Here is a 25,079-nt window from a genome sequence, read left to right as displayed (position 1 = left end):
TTTTTTTTTTTTTTTTTTAAGATTTTTATCTATTCATTTGGAAGACAGAGCACAAGCAGGGAGACAGGCAGACGGAGAGGGAGAAGCAGGCTCCCCGCCGAGCAGAGAGCCCAATTCGGGGCTCCATCCCAGGACTCTGGGACTATGACCTGAGCCACCTAGGCGCCCCCTGCCTGTTCTTTCTTGAAAGACCCATGGACTGGGCTTCGGCCAGGCTGCACCGGGTCCCCCTGAGTAGGAGCAAAGGAAAAGCAGGTGTGTACCTCGCAGTGGGCCAGGTGACCTGACGCCAAACAACTCTGAAAGACTGACACAGAGCCACACTACTTTTAAAGCCTTTATAATAATCAGAACCTCAAACCAACAAAATGTTCTGGGACATTCTGCAATATCCCGGAAGGGGGAGGTGGGTACAGCCTTGGCTGCCGGCATTAATACTTGGAAACTGCCCACTGCCTTCACCCCTTCCCGTCCCAGCCGTTCCGTGTCACAGATCTTCATCGTCAAAGGTCTCCAGGCACCTCAGCATTACCAGCTCATCGTCAATGGACTGGTCTGGTTCCTGCAAAACGTAGGGCGGCAGAGGATCAGCATGTAGTTAAGGAATCCAGGCCCCAGGCATGTGGGACAGCCCCGGCATCTTCCACAGAGTCAGTCTACCCCATCTCTGGCTGCACCTCCTTTTCCAGCTTCCGGCCAGGAAGTAAGGGATCCGGGTGGGGGCGGGGGGTGGGGAGGGATGTCCCATTTCCGTTTCACGCAACTGCCACACTCTATGATCTTCAGAAAGGGTTTTCCTGGACACAACGGAACTGGCTTCTTTTCCATGCTGGACACTTCCAGGATCCCATAAGACAGAGGGGAGACCTCTCCAAGCTTTACCCAAATGCCCCTCAGTGGAGGACAGCGAATAATACCGCAGGGTGCCCACCAAGGGGATGCCACACAGCTGTTTGAAATAACAGGAATGAGGTTGTTCTCTGGGGGATATACTATTTAAAAAGAAAAGAGGGGGCATCTGGGTGGCTCAGTCAGTTGTGTCTGACTCTTGGGTTCGATTCAGGTCATGATCTCAGGATCGTGGGATCGAGGCCCTCCCACCCCCCCCTTTCAGGACCTGTGCTCAGCGGGGAATCTGCCCGAGATTCTCTTTCCCTCTCCTGCTTCTGTCCTTTCTCTCAAATAAACCTTAAAAAAAAAAAAAAAAAAAAAAAAAAAAAAAAAAAAAAAGCTAGGTACAACATAACGTGTAGTGTAGGTTCTCATTTGTATTTGAAGGATTATATAAATCTCTGTAGGTTATCTCTGGGTGGTTGTCCCGAAACTAGTAATGGTGATCGCCTTTGGGGAAGTGAATGGGGTGTCAGGAAGGGATGCTGGTCGGAGAGAGACTGAGTTTTCTTTGTATTTCTTTTGGTAACTTTAAAGTTTTAAAGTAGGTATGTGGGTCAACTACTAACTAATTGTTTAAGAAGTAGCTCTAGGTTATTTAATTCCCTTTATAATGACCTCCCACTGACTTCTCTGACCCCCCATCACCTCTTCCCCTAAAAGGGTGTTCCTGGGTTTAGCTCTTCCTGTCTTTCCCCATCTTGGCAGAAAATGATCCCTATAGTTTGTCATGGGTTGGTCCCCTGGGGCCCTGGGAAGCGTCCTGAAACCCAGTCAACCATCCCATGAATGTGGGACCCGGTCCCCGGGGTGACCAACAGCCAGGTTGGTAGCAGGGGGTCTCCGGGAAAATCACATGGGCCCCCTCATTCAGGGTAAAGACCAGAGCAAAGCTTGAGAAAAGGCAGAGTAGAGCGCAGGGGGCACCAGGAGGCCAAGAGTCCCGGGAGGGACAGCCCATGAGTCTCTGTCACACTGACTGCTTGAATGTTGTTCAGAATGGTATAGTTCTCTAAGCCCCCTCTAAGCTACAGGGTTGGGAAAGCAAGAGGCTAAGAGAGGTGCCTGCTGGTACTGGGTGCTGAGGTGTGTTGAATAGTATCCTTCCTACCCCAATTCATGCCCACCTGGAACCTTCTTCAGAAACAGGGGCTTTGCAGGTATAATTAGCTAAGGACTGCAAAATGAGCTCCTCCTGGGTTTAGGGTGGGCCCCTAATCCAAAAGACTGGTGTCTTTAGAAGAAGGTGAGAGGGCTAGAGAGACTCCCAGAAGGCCTTGTGAAGGCAGGAGGCCTTGGTGGGAGGGATTCAGCTGTGAGCTGAGGCATGTGGAGGATGGCCGGGAGCCCCCAGAGCTAGGAAGAGGCAAGGAGAGACCTTTCCTCGAGCCTTCAGAGGTGGCATGGCCCTGCCAGCACCTTCATTTGGCCTCTATCTTCCAGGACTGTGAGAGAAGCAGTTTTTGTTGTTTTAAGCTACTGTGTTTGGTCATTTGTTACAGCGGTCCTAGGTACTGTCCAGGATCTGGTTAAGGTTTCATCCAATGACCTCGTGATGCTGACGGGGGAGAAGGTGGGGAAGAGAATGAGCTTTTCCTCACAGCACCGCATAGCCAAGGCCAGGGGCCTTCTGCACCAGAGCCACCTGGACAGCTTGTTCAAAATACAGATTCCTGGGGCCCCGCCTCACAACAGTGAATGAGAATCTGGGGTGCTGGGGCTTCAGGAATCTGTGTTTCCAGTTAGCTCCCAGGACGACTGAAGTTCAAGCATCTCTACTTTATTTGGATACTCCAATCCTGTTTGAGCTTTCTTTTCTACTATATTCAGGGAAAGGAAGCAGGGAAAGCCAAGACTGTTCTGTTACTCTGTTCCACAGGCCTCGGGAAGGTGGACTGACATCCCTGTGTCCGAGAGAAACAGGGACACAGTGGTAAGGACCAGACGGCCAGCCAAGGGTTGATGGGAGGTGGGGAGCAGCCAGAGGGGGGGCCCTGGGCTCCAAGTGGAGAGTCGAAGTGGACCGGGCAGAGGGAAGCAAAGGATTCGTGGGAAGAGGCCCAAATTATACTTTGGTCTATTGGAAAGCTGCCCCAATTACTTTTAGACAAACCTTGCCATTATTACTGCTTACCTTTTTATTTTTTTTCTTTTTTTTTTTAAGATTTTTATTTATTTATTTGACAGAGAGAAATCACAAGTAAGCAGAGAGGCAGGCAGAGAGAGAGGAGGAAGCAGGCTCCCTGCTGAGCAGAAAGCCCAATGTGGGGCTCGAACCCAGGACCTGGGATCATGACCTGAGCCGAAGGCAGCGGCTTAACCCACTGAGCCACCCAGGCGCCCCTACTGCTTACCTTTTTAAAGAAACAGTTGTATCTTTGCTGAATTGGTAGAGAAAATCCTTGGCTATGAATCTGAAAGGGTCTGTCCCCTTCAGGCATAACTCTCCTTCCCTCATGGAAGTTTCTGGGATGTCCCTTCTAATCAAGCCACAACCAGCTTTGGGGAAGGGGAAATTAATACCCTTCGAACACCGAGAGCAAATATTAGCTCAGGGTCTCAGAAGACGACAGGACCGTGTAGCCTCTTGGAAACGAGTCACACAATGTTGACACATGCCTGCAAAGAGGCCCCTGGGATCTGGTCGACACTTCAGGGGACCCCCTGTCTCAGTCCTGCCCTGGAGACCATCCGTGTGCCTCTTCCTTCAGTTCCCCTGGATGTCTCCCATCCCCCAGGATGTGTCAGGCTGATGCCCACCATCCACGGAACAGGCCAGAGAACGAAGGGACGTCTGCCCCCAGGGTGAGGTGAGGTGAGGTCCCGCTGGCGGGGAGGCCTCAAGGATCCTTCCCGCCATCCTAAGGGAGGTGAGGCGAGGTCTCCTCGCGCTCCCCTCCGTCCTACCTGTTTTAACTGAGGGTTAATACAGCAAAGGCCCTTAAAAAAATCGATGATCTGCATGTAGAGCTGAAACTTCTCCTCCGGATATTCTGGGTTGCGGCCGGCAAACACCGAACTGACGACAGAAAGGGGAAGAACAGCAATCCTCAGAACCCTCCTCTTTGGCCTCTGCTGGCCCCCCCCTAAAATTCCTGGATTACAGCGTGAACCGGGCACTTGTAAACACCCCGTTGAATTCATTCTCAGACAGGCTGGAGCCCCTTTGGAAGGTTTGCGTTGCCTCAGCTTCTGTGTCACGTGTGGAACCCACAGGAAAAGGGAGACCCTGGGGAGACTGGCTCCTGTGCCCTAATTTAGTGTTCTGGGCTGTGGCCTGTGGAAGAAGGAGCAAAATGGCCTCTCTCCCTCAGAGTCCCCCTCAGCCCTGCCCCGCGGTCCTGGTCCCCGTAGCTGCCTGGAGAGCTCAGGGGGCACAGGCCACACTGGAGCTCAGTCCTCTGAGATGTCCCCCTTCCATGGGGAGGCAAGCCCCAATGATGCAGGGAGGTGGCCTGTGTGGCAGGCTCCTTCCCCCGGCCTTCTTGGGACCGGGGAGCAGCCCCACGATGTCAGGAGCCTGAAGTGCCAGGACAGCCTACATGTTGACCTCACGTTTTCTCAGAAGCGGGTCCCACTAGCCACATAGAAACCCTCTGGCACCAATCCCTGCCTTCTCCAGGGATAGCAGAAAACATTTTCTAGTAGGCCGTTTCCATGTTCCATCAGCAGGGCAAGGAATTCCAGATCCTGCTTGGCAAGTACACTCTGGCCACTTCTTACCAAAGTTCTCACGGCCGGAGCCTGGCTCAGAAATAGGAAAGTCCACCTCCAGCCCGTTTCAGCAAAACCAGACCCCACACACAGCTGATGGGAGCGGGAGTCATCCCCTAAAATCACTTTGGAGGGTTTGGGCGAGTCCCTTGAAGCCGGGTGGAGCTGGCCACTTGTGGGGAGACAGGCTGATGTCCGGTGCCCCCCCACTGTCCCCCAGGCAGCCAGGTGACCAGGGGCTGCGTGGCTTCGGAGGAGAGTGGGGGTAGTCGTTGGAATATGAGGACAGGAATGTCTCCTCACTCCCAAAGCAGGAAAACAAAATGTTCAGGCCTTTTTCAGCCTTCTTAAGGGTCTGTGCCTGCAGGCTCTAAGCCCACAGCTTTTCAAATGGCAAGGGAATTTCAGTCCTAAACCAGCCCTGTCTTGCCCTCTCTCCATATCCCGCTTTGTGTTGTCTCACTCCACGGGGTCAGCTATCCCCTCCTCCCTTCTTTCCACCTCTGTCCCCAGCAGCCCCGTGCAAAGCAGCTTCCCCCTGCACAGCTCAGAGAAGCGCTCTGCTCGGCGCAGGCCCGGTTCCATGTTGGCCCAGGCTCTCGGTGTCCCAGAGCCTCTGCCCAGCTCTCAGAGCAGACATTGTGGCAATGCCCACGGCCCCCTCCCTCTGGGCAGATGGAGCACAGGGACAACCCACAGCCCATAACCTGCTGCGTCTCCATCCTGGGCCAGGATGGGAGAGCCTTCTATGCGCAAAAGCCCCACACCGAGTCCTCCCCAGACAGCCGCACAATTCTAGGCCCAGCCTGCTTTGAACCACAGACAAAGCAGATCTCTGAGAACTTCATGGAATTCTGCACCCCTCTGTCGGGCAGCAGGGGAGCGGCTCCTAAACACCCCAGCCACCCCCTCCCCAGACTGTGTCCTACCCTCTTCCTCACCTAGAGCTGGATGTACTGGGAGCCTCATTTTTGTCCAGGAAACTGGCCACATCGAAGGCGTCTTCAAAGAGTATCTGGAGGAAGGCACAGAACATGGTCACTAACAATGAAAATACAGAAAGGGAAATTAGAGAATCGATTCCATTTACTATAGCACCAAGAACCGTAAGATACCTGGGAATAAACCTAACCAAAGAGGTAAAGAATCTGTACTCAAGGAACTACAGAACACTCATGAATGAAACTGAAGAAGACACAAAAAGATGGAAGACCATTCCGTGCTCTTGGAAAGGAAGAATAAACATTGTTAAAATGTCTATACTGCCTACAGCAATCTATACTTTTAATGCCATTCTGATCAAAATTCCACCGGTATTTTTCAAAGAGCTGGAGCAAATAATCCTAAAATTTGTATGGAATCAGAAGAGACCCTGAATTGCTAAGGAAATGTTGAAAAACAAAAATAAAACTGGCGGCATCACGTTGCCTGATTTCAAGCTTTACTACAAAGCTGTGATCACCAAGACAGCATGGTACTGGCATAAAAACAGACACATAGACCAGTGGAACAAAGTAGAGAGCCCAGATATGGACCCTCAACTCTATGGGCAAATAATCTTCGACAAAGCAGGAAAAAATATACAGTGGAAAAAAGACAGTCTCTTCAAAAAATGGTGCTGGGAAAACTGGGCAGCTATATGTAGAAGAATGAAACTCGACCATTCTCTTACACCGTACACAAAGATAAACTCAAAATGGATAAAAGACCTCAACGTGAGACAGGAATCCATCAGAATCCTAGAGGAGAACATAGGCAGTAGCCTCTTCGATATCAGCCACAGCAACTTCTTTCAAGATATGTCTCCAAAGGCAAAGGAAACAAAAGCGAAAATGAACTTTTGGGACTTCATCAAGATCAAAAGCTTCTGCACAGCAAAGGAAACAGTCAACAAAACAAAGAGGCAACCCATGGAAAGGGAGAAGATATTTACAAATGACAGTACAGACAATAGATATCCAGGATCTATAAAGAACTCCTCAAACTCAACACACACAAAACTGATAATCATATCAAAAAATGGGCAGAAGATATAAACAGACACTTCTCCAATGAAGACATACAAATGGCTATCAGACACATGAAAAAATGTTCATCATCACTAGCCATCAGGGAGATTCAAATTAAAACCACATTGGGATACCACCTTACACCAGTTAGAATGGCCAAAATTAGCAAGACAGGAAACAACCGGTGTTGGAGGGGATGTGGAGAAAGGGGAACCCTCTCACACTGTTGGTGGGAGTGCAAGTTGGTGCAGCCACTTTGGAGAACAGTGTGGAGATTCCTCAAGAAATTAAAAATAGAGCTTCCCTATGACCCTGCAATTGCACTACTGGGTATTTACCCCAAAGATACAGATGTAGTGAAAAGAAGGGCCATCTGTACCCTGATGTTTATAGCAGCAATGGCCACGGTCGCCAAACTGTGGAAAGAACCAAGATGCCCTTCACCGGACGAATGGATAAGGAAGATGTGGTCCATATACACTATGGAGTATTATGCCTCCATCAGAAAGGATGAATACCCAACTTTTATAGCAACATGGACGGGACTGGAAGAGATTATGCTGAGTGACATAAGTCAAGCAGAGAGAGTCAATTATCATATGGTTTCACTTATTTGTGGGGCATAACAAATAACGTGGAGGACATGGGGAGATGGAGAGGAGAAGGGAGTTGAGGGAAATTGGAAGGGGAGATGAACCATGAGAGACTATGGACTCTGAAAAACAACCAGAGGGTCTTGAAGGGGCGAGGGGTAGGAGGTTGGGGAAACCAGGTGGTGGATATTGGAGAGGGCATGTATTGCATGGAGCACTGGGTGTGGTGCAAAAACAATGAATACTGTTATGCTGAAAAGAAATTAAAAAAAAAAAAAAAAAGAACATGGTCAGAGAGAACTGCAGATGGGTGTTTGCTCTGGGCTGCTGGCAGAGAATGGGGCCCAAATGCAGGATCACTGTCTGGTGACCTTCCCAGGCAGTACCTAGTGAGCTCTTTTCTACCCATAACAAACCACAACCCCAGAGGTGGTTACAAGGGATGGGGAAGCCTCCAGGGACTGTGGTTATCTCTTCCTTCTTCCTTCCCTCCCTCCCTCCCTTCTTCCCTCCCTTCTTTCCTTTCTTTTCTTTTCCCATCTTTTCTTTTCTTTTTTCTTCTCTTTTCCTTCCTTCCTTCCCTTCCTTCTTTTCTTCTTTCTTATTTTTTTAGCAAGAAGGAGCGCAAGCAGGGTAAGAGGGGCAGAGGGAGAGGGAGAGAATCCCAAGCAGGCTCCATGAAGCGAGGAGCCCAAAGCAGGGCTTGATCTCATGGCCCTGAGATCATGATCTGAGCCAAAATCAAGAGTTGGTCACTTAATGGACTGAGCCACCCAGGCACCCCTAAATCTCTTTTTTTCTAGAAGGTGGGAGCTCAGGCATTCAATGCAACAGCCAGAGCTTCCATGTACACCAGAAGAGGGCTCATCTACACCTCCCAAGAAGCAGAGGCTCTTGGCGCCCAGGATCCGCAAGCTAGCAGTCTCATGCCAGGACAGTGGGATAAGAGGTTGGTGGTTCGGGGTTGGGCTGCAAGAGAGCCAACTCCCAGTCCTGTCGCTCACTAAACTGTGTGACCTCGAGGAAGTGACCTCGTTTTTCAAATCCTTCTCCTATACAAAGGGAATCGCAACCGAACCTACCCATAGGGATGTTGCAGGAATTAAAAAGATGAGTTACGTGAAACACCAGGCACATAATAATGCCCAATTTGTTGGCTATTATTGAATATTACCGGCTTTATAAAAGAGATGCATGTTTATTGTGCAAATTTTGGAAAATAGAAACAGATAATATTACTGAGAAACCATCCCAGCCAGAGGGGTCCATTGCTGACACACTAACCTATTTCCCTCCAGTCATTTCCTGAGGCATATTATAGCCTGTATTTCCAATTTTGCAATCTTGTTATTTAGATGGTTTTTTCAGTCCTGCTTTGCTTTAATTCTTGAAGACTATTAAATATTCCACAGGAAGGTGATATACATTTAGGAAATATGCAAGATTTAGCAAATAAAGATGCAGGGTGCCGAGTTAAGTTTGAATTTTTAGATAAAGAATGAATCATTTTTTAGCGTGAGAATGGGCCCAATATTGTATGGGAGGTTCTTACATCCAGACTCTCACTGGGCACGCCTCACTGTGTCTGACACCTTGTTTATGAGCACAACCACCCCAAGAAGAGGAGAGGGAGCTCTCTGGCCCCAAGTTGGCAGGTTCTGGCAGGTTCTGGCAGGTTCCACAAGGTCTCTCCTGTCCCCTTATCTGGGACGCACTGCTCTTTCTCTGGAAGTCTTGTGTCTGTCCTTCTTGTCTTCTTACAATTTGCTTCCCTTGAACTGAATCCCCCGGGACTCAGGCCGTGTAGATGGCCCTTCTTCTGATCTTCTGGACATTTCATGGTGTCCTTCTTTTTAATATTCCTTTGCTCATCTTGAAGAGGATCTGGAAAGAGGCCACTGAAAGGACCAGTCCAGAAGCTCATCCATCCGCTGTGTGTGCTTTCCCCAGCAGGTCTGAGGCTGGATCCTGGGCCCTAAATTCCTGCCTTAGCCAATCAGCCACTGAAGTTCTGGGCCACTGTCCTCACCTGTGCACAGCCCTCTTGCCACTAGCCTGGGAGGGGCACTGCCAGGCTCCGTGGCCGTCCGGGAGCGCCCAGCACACTTACAGGGCCATGCTTCTCAGAGCCTCCCGGCACAGCTGACCCTGCACATAGGGGCCCACCCCAGACACCACCGTCCTGCTGTACGACCTCTCCGGATGGACCAGGAGCAACAGAGGTTTCAATGCAACTGATCTGGAAGCCAGCATGGGAGTAGCTGTGTCTCTGTCCCTGCCCTGCGCAGAACCACACTCTGTCCTGCTTACCTTGTCACTCAGCCCTGGCTTGGCCCAAGCTTGGGGATGGTGGTGTGACAGAACTCTGAACTGGGCACAGCCGAGGGACTGCTGCCAGCTTCCCCCAATAGCAGGAGAATGGGAGTCCTCAGCCATTCCCGAAAAAGGTAAGAGAAGCTGCTTCCATGATTTGGGGACATGAGACAGTGGCTTGGGTTGGCTCTTTCTTGAGGAAAAGTTCGTGCTGCAAAGGCGCACACACAGTCAGGTTCCAGTGGGACAGACTTGTCCGGACGTTTGGCAGATGCTTTCTTTTTGCTTTGTGTGAGCCTCTGGGAAAAGGCACTTTGGGGTACAAGGACATCCAGGCTGACTGACATGGGCCGGGGGTATGAGGTCCTTAGCTGTTGCTTTCCCGGCCCCGCTTGGACTGGAGGAGAGCTCAGGTTCTCTCCTGGTGGACCCCACGTTAGTGGACAAACAGATGAGAAACCACAGTCCCCAGAGGGACAGCTGGGGAAGGGGAACAGATATGGATGACTGTTTCTTGTCTGAACTGGGAGTTCCTTCCAGCAATGCCCTCGTCCACCGGTCACCGAGGCTGCCTGTTTAAAATGCAGGCTCTGAGCTGCCCCCCTCAGGAACTCTGATTCAGTGGGTGTGAGATATTAGCCAGGTACCTGCCTCTTTACTAAACTACATTTAAGAAGCATCAGGGGAGACAGTGAAGGTTGACCACACACAGGTGACCAAAGGGCAGAAAGATTTGAGAAATTCTGTGGTGAAGGAGATACAGGAGCTGGGCCTCCTGGATAAGTCACCCCACTCGTTAGGCCTCATCTGTCAACCAGCAGCACTGGACTGGGTGACTGGCATTCTGTTGTTCTCCAGGCCCAGGGCCCTGAGGGCTGGGAAAGTTCCGGAAAGATGGGCCTTTCAGGGCTATTCCCCAGGGTCATGGGAACTAGGACTCTGTCTGACTCTAAGGGTCCCCAGAGAGCTACAGGACATCTCCTGAAAGGGACCACCCACAGAGTGGTGTTTGGGAAGTCAGGGCCAACCAGAGTGGAGGCATTTTCCTGGTGGAGGCCGTGGGTACTGAATGTCCTACAAGGCACAGGACAGGCCTGGAGAGCGAGGACCTGCCTGCCCCAGGCTGGAGAAGCAGGTCAGACAGACGTGGCCCGTGTGGTAGCCACAGGCTCCGGAGGCCATCCTAATTCTGGAAGTGCAGCTGAAGGGCCCACTCAGATCTCAGCACTGAGTGACCCCCCTCACGCCACCAGACACATGGCACTGCCATCCATGGCTTCCGACAACTGGAGCTCTGAGAAGCGCGTTTGTAATGAAGGTATGGCTGCCTCTCTACGTGCATTCCTCTCCCTTCACTGAAATGCTCTTTACGATGGGAACTGACCTCCTCTGAGGGATTAGGCCTGACGGGTCCACACACAATACTGTCTCCACGATGTCAGTCATTGGCTCAGTCATCTGGCTAGTTCTGGACAATAAGAGGGCAGGAGAGGTATGGCAGAAATTTCTGGAAAAGTTCTTCATTGAGCCTTAAAAACAAGCCGCTGGAATCTTTCTCTCTCTGACCTGACGCAGAGGAGGAGAGATGAGGGCTCGGTTGTTCCCAGCTGCCATTCCCCAGTCAACGTGGGATAGGGAACGTAGGGAGGGGAGAGAAGGTGAGAAGCCAGGTTTACGATGAGGCAGAGCAGGGAAAGGGGAAGAACCAGGTCCGTTTTGATGTCCCTGAGACCAGCAGGAAGCGCTCCTGACCTTGGTACCTCCCTGGTTGTGAGAAGTACATTTCTGCATGGTTTAAAAAGCAAGAAAACTTGTTCTCAAAATAATCCCAACTGATACAACCTTCTAAGCCTTCTCTTCTATAATCCCCATGGAAAGGTCCAGAAGAAGGAGAAAAAGAAAGGCCATTCTGTGGTTGTGGAGTTTACATCAGATAAATCAGAGACTCACTGTGTGAGTCAGAATCCAGCCATTACCTCAAACTCGGTAAATGACCCCAGGCAGATCCCTGGTGCCTCCAGGCCAAAGGTGACCGAGTCGTTCCTGCGCCCCCCTCCACCGGGCCCAGAGAGGGTCTGCTCACCTCCTCCGGGGTGGAGACGAGCGAGCAGCTGGCTCCTTGGCTGTCAAACCCACTGTCCTTCATGCTGCCGTCGGCACAGGCCGGCTCCTGACAGGCCCCGCCAAGGCCCTGGAGGTCGCTGTGCCTCTGGGTCCAGGCCTGCAGGAGACTGGCCTTCCTCTCCTCAGAGAGGTTCTGCCACAGGTGGGAGATGGCAGCAGAGACAATGGGGAGTGTCACCTCGTGTAAGGAGACAATCCCGCTCTCGATCAGAAGGTCCATCGTCTGCTTGTAAAAGTTGAGATACCTGGAACAGAAACAGCATCATCTCCCAGACCTGAAGCCAGTGGCCGAAGGTCTCTCCCCAAGCCGTCTCCTCAGGATTCCGTTAGCAGGCTGTGGTCCACAGCACATGAGCCTTGCCACAGCTCTGCGGGTTACCAGGGGCTTTGCCTTCCTAGTCTGCCTGCCGCTGACCCTTGGAGAGCAGGAGCCATCATGGATGATATAGCTCTTGTCCCCAGGTCCTTCCCCAGAGTCCCCATGGAGCACTCTGCCTGACAGAAGAGAAAACTAGGAGTGAGGCCTGCTCAGTTCTCAGCCCGCTTCAAATTACAAGCCCTATGAATGTGCAGACACATTCTTGTTTTACTTCAGGGCCTGAAATTCAGGCTCAGCTGTGGAAGGACCCTCCTTCTATTGGGCCCCTACCTCCAGAGGCCAACATGGCCACCATGGGTCTTGAGTCTGTAGAGGGGCTGTGCATGGCCGTCTGAGTTAGTCATTCACCTTGTTTCTTACTATGAGACCAGGAATACAGGTAGAGGATGTGTATTTGTGTGAATGGGGGTGTTTGGTCCTCATAATCCCCATCAACAGCTCCCCCAAAGTCAACTCCAAATAAGGAAGTTGGTCTAAGGAAGCTCAGTGTATGTGTTGCACGATGTAGCTTCAAGATGATTTCTCTAGTCCTCTGCCAACCTCATCCCCAACCCCTCCCATATGGAAATTCTGGAGCTTCCTTGATTATGGATCTTGTCTGAGAGTGAACTGAGGACACTGTGTGCTCAGAAAGAGCCTCTGTCCCCTTCCCCACAGGTTCCATGTGAAGCCACCCTTCCCAGCCGTTCACACCGTTCAAATTCCATGAGGTCCGGCAGCAAGGTGACTGGGGAGTGTAAGAGCTCCACTTTCTTCTCTTCCTCCTCCTCCTCTTCTTCCTCTTCCTCCTCTTCTTGGTCTTCCTCCTCCTCTTCTTCCTCTTCCTCCACTTCAGCATCCTTCCCAACTGCCTGGATTGGGCACCAGGTGGCAGAACCTTTCTGCAGAACCTTATTTGAGACCAGGCTAGTGCGAAAACAGAAACAAGACAACTACGAACTAATGCCCCTCGTGAACACCAACACTGAGATTCTGAACACAATTTTAGTATTGGGACCAAGCGGGGCTCGTCCTAGGAGTACAAGATGGCTGGTTCAAACTTTGAATGTCAAGTAGTGGAACTCAACAGAGCAACAGACTAGAGAAGAAAAACCATACGATCATCTCAATAGATACAGAAAAGCACTCGGCAAAATGCAACATCCATTCGTGACAAAAACTCTCAGTAAACTAAGTAGAAGGGAACTCCTCCACCTGATAAAGGACACCTACAAAAAACCTAGAGCTAACATCATAGTTGACAATAAGAGACTGAATATTCCCTGCCTAGGTCAGGATCAAGACAAGGATGTCCACTCTTACCACTTCTATCCAAAATCGTACTGGAGATCCTCACCAGTCCAATAAGGCGAACAGAAGAAATAAAAGATAAATAGACTGGAAAGGCAGAAGTCACACACAAATATGGGACTAGAACTAAGAAGCGTGTTTAGCAAGGTGGCAGGATACAAGGTCAATAAAGGAAAACCAATAGTGTTTCCACATATTAGTGATGAACAACTGGAAATTGAAATTTTAAGAAGTACCACTTACAACATCACCCCAAACATGAAATGCTTAGGTTTAAACCATAAGTTCGGTCTGAAAAAGAAAGAGTGGATAAGTTAGACTTTATCAAAATTTTTAAATTCTGCTCTTCAAAAGGCAGTTTTAACAGAGCGGAACGGGGGGTGATGCAGTTGGGTAAGTGCCCAGCTCTTGGTTTTGGCTTAGGTCGTGATCTCAGGGTCGCGAGACCGAGCCCACGTCACTCCATGCCCAGAGTTTGTTTCAGATTCTCTTTCTCTCTTCCTCTGACCCTCCTGCTCATGCTCTCTCTCTCTCTAAAATAAATAAATAAATCTTAAAAAAAAAAAAAGAATGGAACGACATGATATAATTTGGAAAACCAGGATTTGTACCCCAAATCTCTTCATCCTGATAAGAATAATCCCCAAGGAGGTATCATGTTGAGTCAAAATACAAGTGCACCGGAAGAAAACCGAGGAGGATCCTTCTTAAAAGAGAAATTTTTTTTTTTTCCATTTCAGAGCAGAGGAAGCCTTTCTGAGTACTCTCCCAAGCCTAACTCATGGGGGCAGGTCGGCAGATTAGACTTCATTTTTTGCATGGCCAAAACAACAACAACAAAACATCAAAAGCAAAATAATAAAACAAACGACCAAGGGATAATTATTTGCAAGTCATGTCCTAAAAGAGAGCTAATCTCTTGGTACACGTAGAGGGCTTCTACAACTATGCGAGAAAAAGACCACCCACCCAACAGGAAAATGGGCAAAAAATAGTCACAAGAAGTTCCTGGGAAGAAATACAAATGCTCTTGAACAAAGGCACTGAATTTCCTTCACAGTGTAATTAATTAAAATATAATAATTATGAAATGTAATCTGTTCCTGAGCTGATGCCATACTTTTCACTGTTGCGGGTTTAAAATACTGATAGTGAAAAATCCCAATTATTATGATTTTAAAAGAAATTTAGCCGTTCTCATGTGGACCCTCAATGTAAGTATTGGTAAGATTTTAATATGGGATAAAGCATGTATCTTAAATCGGTAAGGAAAGGATGGCTTATGTGATGAGTGGGGCTGGGATCAGTGGCTAATCATTTGGGACACCCCAATGCAACTGTCCGCCTCGCTGAGACCACCTTGCCCATCGTGAGGTGATGCTTGGGAGTCTTACCTAGGATTGCCAGAGTACATGCTGGCGTATTCTGCCTTGACCTCCTCTAAGCTATTTGCATTCCCATCCTCCAGGTTGAAGGACTCTGTTGGGAAGCGAAGGCAAGGGTCACAAAGGGGGAAGTCTGGTCTTTGTCAAGTCTCTCCCGCCCTCCCGATTCAGGTGGACCGTGAGTGGTCCCTAAGCCCCCCCAGATTCAATATAAGGGAGTCAAGGGTCCAGTTTCCCCTCTCCTTCTAGATGTGAGCTTCTTGAACTGGCCCTTCTCAGTCAAAACACCAAAACATCCCGTTCAGAGCTCAGTTTCCACCAGCTTCTGAGACCCGCCTTCCCAGGCTGCCGCCTGTCCCAGACTGAGTGCCAAGAAAGGGAGCCATGTTTTTGGCTTTGCTGTTGAGTGTGACAAGCACCAGTCTGTGTCCTCTCTGGTCTCTCAAGATGGGATCAGGTACCTGATAACATCTGTCTGTCCTGCCAGACTATAAGGTCCCTAAGGGCAGGGGCATGACTTTCCTTGTACCCCTGGGCCTAGCCCAGCGTCCGGCACACAGTAGGCATGCAGTAAGTATCTGTTTGCTTGGCCTAAGGCCCTCTCTCTATTTTCGATGGAAAAACCAACCAGTCTTTCCATGGGAAGGAGATGGGGGTGGCGGATGGGAGTCTATTACCTTTCAGCTTCAGCAGATTATCCAAGGTTTGTTCCAGCTCCTGGATGTGGTTCTTTGCCTTATTCAAAACCTGCCACTGAGGACAGAGACAGACACTGATGCAAAGCCAACCTTCCACGACCCAGTCTGTGGTTTGGGGGACACAGGAGTCCATTCCCGATCTGAGGCCATCCTCCCTCAGAGGCCAAGCCACATTCCTTGACATTGTCAACAAAAAGGGTGGGAAGTGTGTTTGGATGCACAGAAGGCATGAAGTTTAATTTGTATTCTGGAAATGGTTCTCCCAGAAATACTCGAATGTTTAGAAATAAGCCGTGTTCGGCAAACTACTAGGGCTTCAAAAGGGCAAGCAACCATATACGCTTCTCCTCGAAGGTGGAATGAACAAGGAGTGAAAAGCAGCTCCGAGTGCGGGGGTGGGGGGTCGGGACGGGGGATGCAGAGACAAACACACACAGAGGGAGGACGAGGTGAAGACACAGGGAAAAGGTGGCCATGTGATCGGAGAGCCGCATCTCTAAGCCATGGAACGGTGAGGAATTGCCAGCAAACACCCGAGGCTGGGAGGCAGAGAGGGCTTCTCTCAGAGGGAGCGTGGCCCTGTGGACACCTTGATTTTAGACTTGGAGCCTCCAGATGTCCACCACAATAACTTTCTGTTGCATCAATCCACCCAGTGTCTGGTATCTTGTTACGAAAGCCCTGGGAAACTGACAGGACCTGCTTACACCGGACTCCTATAGTTCAGGTCCTGCCTTCTTGGATCTTACAAAAGCAAAATTCAGGGTTGTCCCTCCAGCAGGACCGAGACAGGAGGAGAACAGAGAGAACTCCTGGTCTGCACACTTTCCTAGCTGTGCTATTCCAGGCAAACGGTTTGACTTCCTGATGCCTCCGTTTCCTCATCTGTAAAATGGGGTGATCTGAATGGAACTGCAGGGACTAAATGAGCGAACACGCTGGGAAGCAATGCTAACACTTAAACCACTCTGATGGCGCCACACCTTTGCACACAGCCACCTCATGAGAGGCCGGCACAGGCCCCTGAGGACCCCGTTACTATCGTGCCTGTTTAACAGACGCGGTAAGTGGAGCCTGGCCCGGAACATGTCTCCCGCGGATGGAGGCGCGTCCGCCAGGCTTTCAGCCACCACGTCGTGAGGTACAAACCGTAGCAGGTGCAGGTGAGTTTTCCTCTACATTTACTTCCATTCCTTCCTTCGGGGCCCTGAACGCATGGTCTTTCTCTGGTTACACCCCAGTCTGTGTGCACTTCTTCACAGGCCAGTGACAGGGACTTTGGGGTTTTCCACGGACCCCTGGGAACAGGCAGCCTATTCCTGTCCATCCAGGGGACACGGTGCAGAGCCGTGCTAGACAGGCTCTTGGCCCTAAGCCCCTGTGCCTGGCTCAGTGGAGGGAGGAGGAAGAGCCCGCCCCACACCTCTCACCTTCCACGCCCTTCTACGTGAGCAGGTGGGATCTCGGCTCGGATTCTTTTGGTGGAATAATGTTCACACCCCTACTTGGCACCTTGCACCAAGGTGCTCGGGGGACCACCACTAAAATCAAGACACATTCCCAGATGCCCTGGATCTGAGCACGAGGCCTGGAGCTGGAAACGGAGGCTCTTCTCCTCGTCCTGCCCCCAGCCAGGTTGATGCATCCTTTCTGACTCCAGTCCCTCCTCTGTTACGAGAGGGCAGGGAACGGGGCTCTCAGAGCCCCCTCCCCTGCTGGAAACCTCCTGTAACGCTCCTCCAATGATAGGAGCTCATGCCTTCCAGCATCACCCAAACCACCTGGACCTTCCTCCACGCTCTGCCAGAGCCACGAGTAGGCAAGAAAGAAGCCACAGAAGGATAGAGGTGAAATCAAGAGCAGGGAAAAGTAAATGCTGACCTGGAGAGCTCCGGTGCCTGCGGAAGAGACCTGGTTGGCGGACAAACCAAGCTGCACGTGTGTGTGTGTGTGTGTGTGTGTGTGTGTGTGTGTGTGTGTGTGTGTGTGATGGAGATGGCAGCGTCCAGAAGCTGCTGCTGGAGACTCACCCCGTCTACTGGAGGGCTAGGCTGGCCAGTCCCTATTATTTCCCTTCCAGTGCCAGGCCTGTCTGCCCCAGGTGGGGAAGGCCCAGCTCCTGCTGTACCCACGTGTGGCCACAAACAGCCGATCGGAGATGCCCACAGCGGATCCCTGACCCACCCGGGCTGCTGCCCTTGGAGAGGGAATGGTGGGAGTGGGAGCGCCGGGCCAATCCCCCCTCCCCTCGCCCCACAGTCCCTCCCTGTGTGGAGACTGTTTCTCCCACACCCAGCTCCCCATACCTTTGAGGCTGTGAGATCGGAATGGGAGTAAACTGTTTTCCTGAGGCTGCTGAACAGCCTGGCCAGCGTGGCTCGGTGGCGGGCCTGGGACAGGCGTCGGCGGGCCACCCGTGGCTCGAGCTCCTGTAGCTGTGCCAGGGGCCAAGGGGGCGCTCTGCCACTGGGGTTTCCGCCTTCTCCGGAGGTCGCCATGGGAAGCTGCAATGTAATATTACACCCTTCGGGGGCCCTAAATAATAAAGATACAATGTTAAAGAAAGAGGAAGGCAAGATCGAAGGAGAAAGAAAGGGGGTACCATTCCCAAGGAACGGGGCCCCAACCAGTGAATACAATCAATAACAGATACCCAAAAATAGATGACACAAAATCCATTATTTGAACTGGACTCCTAGAAAGACAAACCACTCCTATTTGACTCAACAGCCAAAGGGTGCTTCAGACGGGAAAATTTCCAGAACACTGCCGGTAATCACCAGACACTTGTTAGTTGACAGGCGGTGGCCGAGGAGAGCCAGCAGGGCCCTGAGACCTCGTTCCTCACAGTCTGTGCGACGCTGAGCAGGCCCGTGCCCCCCCGCCCCGAGGACTTGCCCACCATGGGAATCACCCCTCTGTGATCTGGGTAGCGGTTACACAGGTATTTATACAAAAGGAGATCCATCTGTGTTCCTTGGAGTCATGAACCTTTTAATATATAATATTACATATATCTGATATCTCAAATAGAAGAGATGCAGCCTTCTACCTGTGAAAGCAAAAAGTCACATAAGGACAGAGAAATGGAAGCAGTCTTGCCTTGTCCTGCTTCTAGTGGGTTCTGAAGATGACACTTATGTTGTCTCTTGTCCCATCTGAGTTTACAAACCAGGAGCCCTTCCCAAGGAGAGGCGATTCCAGGGCTGATACAGAACAGTTTTAACAGAAGACAAGGACTGGAGTCTCTTACCTGAGCCAGGGACCCCACCTTCGGGTGCTCACCCCACCACTCAGAGGACAGGCAGCTTGTGAACAGAGGGCCTGAATCTTCATCACCCCTGTCCCCCCAAGAGGTGTTCAGGGCTGAGGTTTTGAGTGAATTACAACGGGAGCCCTCCGCTGGGTCCAAGCGGCTCTGAGCTATGTCCGGCTGCATGGGGACCACGCACGACCTCAGCCAGGGGCCTGCCATTTCTGATGTGTGCTAGTCCACTGGGGGGCACTGGAGGAAATACACAGGCCCAGGCCCCACTTCGACAACACCAGCTCTGAATCTCACGGTATAAGCCCAGGCATCTGGGGGGCAGCCTGCTCCCCAGCTCATGCAGCCATGTTCACGGTTGGAGCCACTGCGAGGCACACACAGCGACACGTCTCTCCATGAACAACAGCTGGGAGCTGGGAATGGATTCTCCTCCGTAGAGGGAGGAACCAGGGGAGGAGGCTTGAAAAAGCTTTCCCGCTAAGCTCTGGGGGGAGAATTCAGCCACAGAGACAGAGAAGCCGACCAGGCAGTGTGGGATTTTAAAATACTACTTAGGATGGGGCGCCTGGGTGTCTCTGTTGGTTAAGTGTCTGTCTTCAGCTCAGGTCATGAGCCCGGGGTCCCGGGATCGAGCCCTGCATTGAACCCCGCATCGGGCTCCTTGCTCCGTGGGGAGCCTGCTTCGCCCTCTCCCTCTGCCTGCCGCTTCCCCTGCTTGTGCGTGCTCTCTGCCAAATAATTACACAAAATCTTTAAAAAATAAGATAAAGTAAAACACCATTTAGGGCAGAAAGCGAATCTCCTACGAACAATGTACTCTCCTCCAGCGGCATATCTGCCCTCGCTTTGCTTCTCAGAACAATGTTGGAAGATGGTAAGTGGGTGCCGCTGTGGGGGTCTGCCCTGACCTTGAAGTTCCTATAATATTTATTACCAGGAAAGGCACCATCAGCACGTAGAGGGCAGCCGTGGACTCCATGCAGGCCCATCCAGCCTGGGGACACATCTTTAATGGGAGGCAAAACGAAACAAGGGAAGTTTTGAACGGCCTAGAGAGCAATGGGAACCTTTTGAACCTAAGAATATAGGTTTTCTTTATTTGCTTAAATTTGGGAGAAATGAATGTGCCTGGACCCCAGGGAATTTAGGTCAACGAACAGAGGTAAAAACGCCAGGGTTCTCCCAAGATATAGAATTCTCTAATGAATTCAGAATACTGACACCAAAGGTCCCGGGCTTGTGGGGAATCTGGAGTTCTCGAGGTGCCGATGCTGACACTTCGGCTTTCCTCCCAGGCTTCCACCCAGACATGCTCCACCCAAATTCCTAAATGGCTGTGTGGTTTCAGTCCTGTGTGGGCGTGCAGCTCCCTGCCTCTCCCACAGGGGACAGACCCGTTACTTCTACCCCAAGGGACAGCATTCACTGCCTGCCACCGGGGGTGAGGATGGTCCCAGATCATCCTGCCCACCTCAGCCCAGAGTCAGAAGCTCTTGAGGTGGGGGGGCGGGGGCCAAGCCGCAGGGATGGTGAGACGTATTAAGCAGATATTAAGCCTGATATTAAGGCTGATAAGACCTCACACAGTTGTAAATGTCTACTCCTAATTGCTGCGTCCTGCTCTCTGCTAGGAACGATCTGCTGTGATCTCCAGAAGGCATTCTTCTCGAGGTATCTTTGTCGACTTGCACCGGGGACCTGACGGGAGCTGAGGTGGGTATTTTTTAGACCGAGCTCTTTGTTGCCATCAAACGGGGGGTCTGTGCCATCTGCACCTGTGACAGGGGTGGCTCGCCCAGGAATGAGTACCAGAGAAGCCACAGTCTCGGTGGGGAGGGGAGGCAGGACCCTCCTCCTGCCTTTTTCCCAGGTTGGCTCTTTTGCTAGAAAAGGGAGAACTAACTGGAAAAATGAGGTTGAGAAGGGATGTTTTCTTTAATACAGAACAAAACCAAACCAAACCTTTTCTCTTAAATGTCCTGTATGGGTGCCAAGCGTGCTAAGGAGACTGCCCCCATCGGTGTGAGGAATTAGAGCAGTGTAGAGAATATAGTCTGAGCTGTCATCCCCAAGGCCTGGAAATCTGCATTTTAAGAGCAGCCACCACCACCCCCCCATTTTCCCTTCTCTCACTACCAGCAACAGAAACATGTGCTCTCCTGCCCACCACCCTCTATTCTGCGGCCCACTGCCTGTCCTCCCACCAGGGACGCGGCCCCTCACTCTGTCCCCCACCCCCAGTCTCCACCTATGGAGAGCCAAATTGCCCTTCAATACCTAGGGTAGGCCCCATCTCTTCTAAGAAGTCGCCCAGTCCCATCCACACCAGTTTCTAACTTAATTTTGTTTTGCCAACAAATTAGTAAGATCCTTGGTCAGGGTTCACATATCCAGCATCTAAAGTATCCCTCCCCAGATCGAGTCAGAACAGGGTAACGACAGGATAGGATTAAGAAAAGACTCTGGGGGCAGGGAATAACAGCTAGTCTGACCCAAACCCGAAAGACTGCTCTGGAGCCTAAACATTAGATCTCTTGAATTCAGTTCTCAGCCAGACTCACAGTGAGAGGCACGCTTTTGAGAAGTTTAAAAAGCTTTGGAAGGGAACACTGGCCAGTTGTCCCATAAAACGGCTGGGGAGGGATTACCTGGGGCAAGAACATGGATGTCCTATTCTGACTCAGGAAACCTGCCATGTTCGGAGGCTGAGTTTGAATGTCTGGGCAACTGAAATGTGTGCTAATCTAGGGAAGTCAGTACAGAGCTGTTGGTGGAGGGAAGCTAGTCCTAAGGACCCACCGTGGGTGGGGTGATGCCTGATGCCACACCTGGAGATGGTAACGGCTAGTGGGATAAACTGGTGTAGGGAAAGGCAGGCTGGAGTGGGGATTGGCTCAAGATCTGGGCTGTAATTCCAGCTCTGTGTTAAGCAGACGTGTGACTTTATATAAGCCAAGAAGCCTGAGGTCTTAATGTCTTTATCTGAAGAAAGGAGGGGAGAAAGCCTTTCACAAGATTATAGTTTAAACTCTTCAGCCTCTCTAAGGTCATTGTCACGATTCTATGACTATCTGGGGCAAAGGCACGCAGCACAGGCGGCTCATATCCCATGAGACATGGATGGAGCCCAGAGCTGTCCCCTAACTGTGTCCCCTAACTGGTCCCACAGCAGCATGGGAAGCTGCATCTGAAGGAATTCTGGGCGCTGTGGCCCCAGGGACAACTGTTCACTGGGCACTTTCTCTGTGAAAACCCCATTCATTCTGCAGGAAACTGGGGACAAAGATTCTAGTCATTTCAGAATGTGCAGATCTCTGATATATATTCCCTTTTAAAAGCTCTTTACTGTGTTCAAACCTGTTCATCAGATCAGCGTGCTAAGCACACTCTTCAGTCTAACAAAGTCAGAGGACCCTTGCCTCCATGCATTCTCCTGGAAAGGCACTGTGATGATTCACATGGTCATGCCTTATCTTTTATTATTTATCATCTACAAGGGAAAGCATACTTACATTACCAAATACTTAGGTATTAAAATGCAGTTTAATACCCATTGGAGCTGACATTTTTAAAACTCCCTAGATGAATTTTTTTAAAAAATATGACCTCACCCTCTCTGAGACTCAGAGAAATTTTCATCATTTTTAAGCACCACTCCACAAAACATCTGAGTGTGGTTGTCTTCAGCAAACCCTAGGCAAACGTACACAATACGCTGGATAATGTTTTGCAACCCACAGGCATCTTCCTTTGGTTCACTATGCTTATCAGACTATGTCAGAGAAAAAAATCCAAAATCATCCTCAGAACGGTCTGGTTTGTGGTGGTGATACAAACGCTCTCTGCAAGCCTGGCCCCAGACCTCAGTGGTCGCCCGCTTGGATCCGCAGGCATGGATCCACCGCACGTACGGGAACAAGCACATGGCCAAGGGCGCCTTGCCAAAGATGCTCAGGCACGGGACCTGCAGCGTTTAGTCCATAGTCACGCGCCGAGGAGGGAGGCAGGCACCCGGGCTCATGACGTCCCCCCTCCCCAGACATGCGGGAGGCCACCTGAAGCTCTGACACCCATGACAGTTGTCCCGAGGGCCAGCCAGCCTGCTGACTATGGTTCCGCCCCAGCTGGGAGACAGACCCGGCTCCTGGCACTGGGCGCGGGCCAATCAGAGCGTGTCTCCTGCCCCCACAGCCAATGGGGATGCTTGGTGGTGGGCCAATGAGGGTGCCGGCCGGCCGTGGAAGCAAGAAAGTAACGAGTTGTCTGCAGGAGACACAGGAAGGGAAAGCTGACCTTCTCACCTTGGGGTGGGGGTGGGGGTGGGGGTGGGGGTGGGGGTGGTAGCTCCCTTTCAGGTGGAAGCGGTGGGGGTTGGGGGGGGGGGACTGCCTCTGCCACCCCAGGTGCCCCATGCATCCTCTTTGTGCCCACAGAGGACTGAATGGATATCCCCTAACTGGTACCACTCAGCTGGCATGGAGCCCAGTTTCCTCGTCCCTCACTTGGGGTGATGACACCTACCGTCTAGAGTTACCTTGAGGCTTACAGAAGACAGCTTAAATACGGGGTCCAGAGAACCAGGGGCTCCCCATCTCAAGGGAAAAGATGCAGACATGTGGGTGGGAAGGGAGCAGACGCATGAAGGAGAGGGGGACCAGGGGAATGATGTTTTAGAGAAGGTAAGAAACAATTGGGGACGGCGCATGAGAGGAGTTGCACAGAAGAGAACGTCCAAAGCTCAGATTAAAATAGCAAAAAGAGGTGGAAAAAGGAGTCACTCTTTGGGACAAGAGGAAGCAGGTAGTGTTCCAATTTAAGGGGGGAAAAATTCCTTTTCTCCAAACAGAGAATACACTCTGGTCTTTTGGCCACTTTTCCCTGGATCCCCCTGCCGCGGTATTTCCTGGTGGCCTAACATTATCCCGAGGGTCCACCTCCTCAGCCAAGTACGAGGCCATGTATGAGGAGCACTGGCCGGGCAGGCGCCCCCTTGCTGCTCTCTGGCAGGTGAACTACCTCACCCCGGGGCAAGGGGTTACACAGGGGTCAGGCGCCCAGCAGAAGCGGCACAGGCTTGGGGGCACTCGGATTTCCATCTGATCCAGGCGCGCCCTGGCAGTGACTGTGTGGACTGTAAGTGAGCCCTACCTGAACCTCGCCCATGGGGCACCTGCCATTCAGAGGACCCTCCTGAAATTCAGCTGCAGTGAGTGGCAGACTCATCTATAAAAGACTTTTGGTAGACCATTAAATTATGTGTTATGTCTAAAGAAACTGTCCCATCGAAAGCACCTGAGATTTCAGGGTAAGTGTAAAAGGTTCATTTCAATCCAAATTCCACTTGGGTTGAGGCCCTGTCCCTTCTGGCTCTGGGGCAGCCTTGGATGCAGGGTCTCTGAGCACCCCTGAGGAGCTGCTTTTCCCCCTCTGCCCCCACTCCCTGGTTTCTCTCCCCTGGTCCTGCTCCTGGCCTCCCACCACCGGCCCACATGCAGCTCTGCTGGGGCCCCCGGGAGCAGAGGCTGTGTCCTGGAGAGCCTTGTCTGGGCACTGAGAGGACACAGAGAGGTTCAGAAACCTGCCTGCCCCAGGTTTTTATCGAATCACCCCCCCAACATCATCCTTCAGCCACTACCACACACACCTGCCTCCCGGATGTGCCCCACTGAGGGACAGATCTGCGCCCAGAAGAAACGCAGCCCAGGGGCAAGGGGGTATTACTACGAGAACTCCTTACCTGCAGCCGCCTGATTTCTTTCTTGCAAATGGAGATCTCTGTCTGCTCAGCCAACCTTCCCCACAGCTGTGAGGAGGAAGGCTCTGCTCATGAACCCTGGTACCTCCTGGTGGCTCTGTTCGGCTTCTGATACAATCACAGTTCTCCCCGGCAACATCCACACACGCTGTCACCTTTTGACCCTGACCCCTCCCTCCCAGTGGCATAGATCCCACCCTGAAATATCTCTCCACAGTGACAGAAGATCCTGCCCTGAAATATTCCCCCTTACACAGCAGCTTAGATCCCACCCTGAAATATCTCCCTTACATGGTAAAATAGATCCACTCTGAAATAGCCCCCATAGTAACACAGATCCTGCCCTTGAAATACCAACCTTACCCAGTGGCATAGATCCTGTCCTGAAATATCCCCCCACCATAACATATATCCTGTCCTGAAATATCCCCCCACCATAACATAGATCCTGCCCTTGGAATATCCCCCCACCATAACATAGATCCTGCCCTTGGAATATCCCCCCACCATAACATAGATCCTGCCCTGGGTGGAGGGTGGGGGGCACTCCCACCTCCTGGATCCAGCTCAGCACCAGGTCCACTAGCAAAGATCCCTGCATTAATGCCAACCCAGTATGGCCTCCCCTGGTCTGTGCCCCACAGCCCTGACTTTCTGGTC

At 51.3% G+C, this 25,079-nt stretch overlaps 1 protein-coding gene across 2 annotated transcripts; it reads right to left on the bottom strand.

The window, feature by feature from the left end:
* Positions 1-363: 363 nt before the first annotated feature.
* Positions 364-24,648, bottom strand: STRA8 (stimulated by retinoic acid 8). Of its 2 annotated transcripts, none has more exons than XM_047695675.1 (9): positions 24,402-24,648; positions 17,703-17,931; positions 15,376-15,451; positions 14,708-14,792; positions 12,717-12,929; positions 11,604-11,889; positions 5,547-5,620; positions 3,799-3,910; positions 364-562 (listed from the first exon to the last, which is right to left on the bottom strand). In XM_047695675.1, the coding sequence occupies exons 1-9, from the start codon at positions 24,605-24,607 to the stop codon at positions 488-490; spliced, it is 1,356 nt and encodes a 451-aa protein (XP_047551631.1). In that variant the 5' UTR covers positions 24,608-24,648; the 3' UTR covers positions 364-487. The 2 variants fall into 2 exon arrangements, with proteins under 2 accessions (XP_047551631.1, XP_047551632.1); XM_047695676.1 differs by lacking the exon at positions 24,402-24,648 and adding an exon at positions 19,475-19,652.
* Between the last annotated feature and the right edge of the window lie 431 nt (positions 24,649-25,079).

Source organism: Lutra lutra, chromosome 11, assembly GCF_902655055.1.
Source record: "Lutra lutra chromosome 11, mLutLut1.2, whole genome shotgun sequence".
Taxonomy (NCBI): Eukaryota; Metazoa; Chordata; class Mammalia; order Carnivora; family Mustelidae; genus Lutra; species Lutra lutra.
Note: the sequence above shows the minus strand (reverse complement) of the source record. Positions and strands in the feature narration are given on the sequence as shown.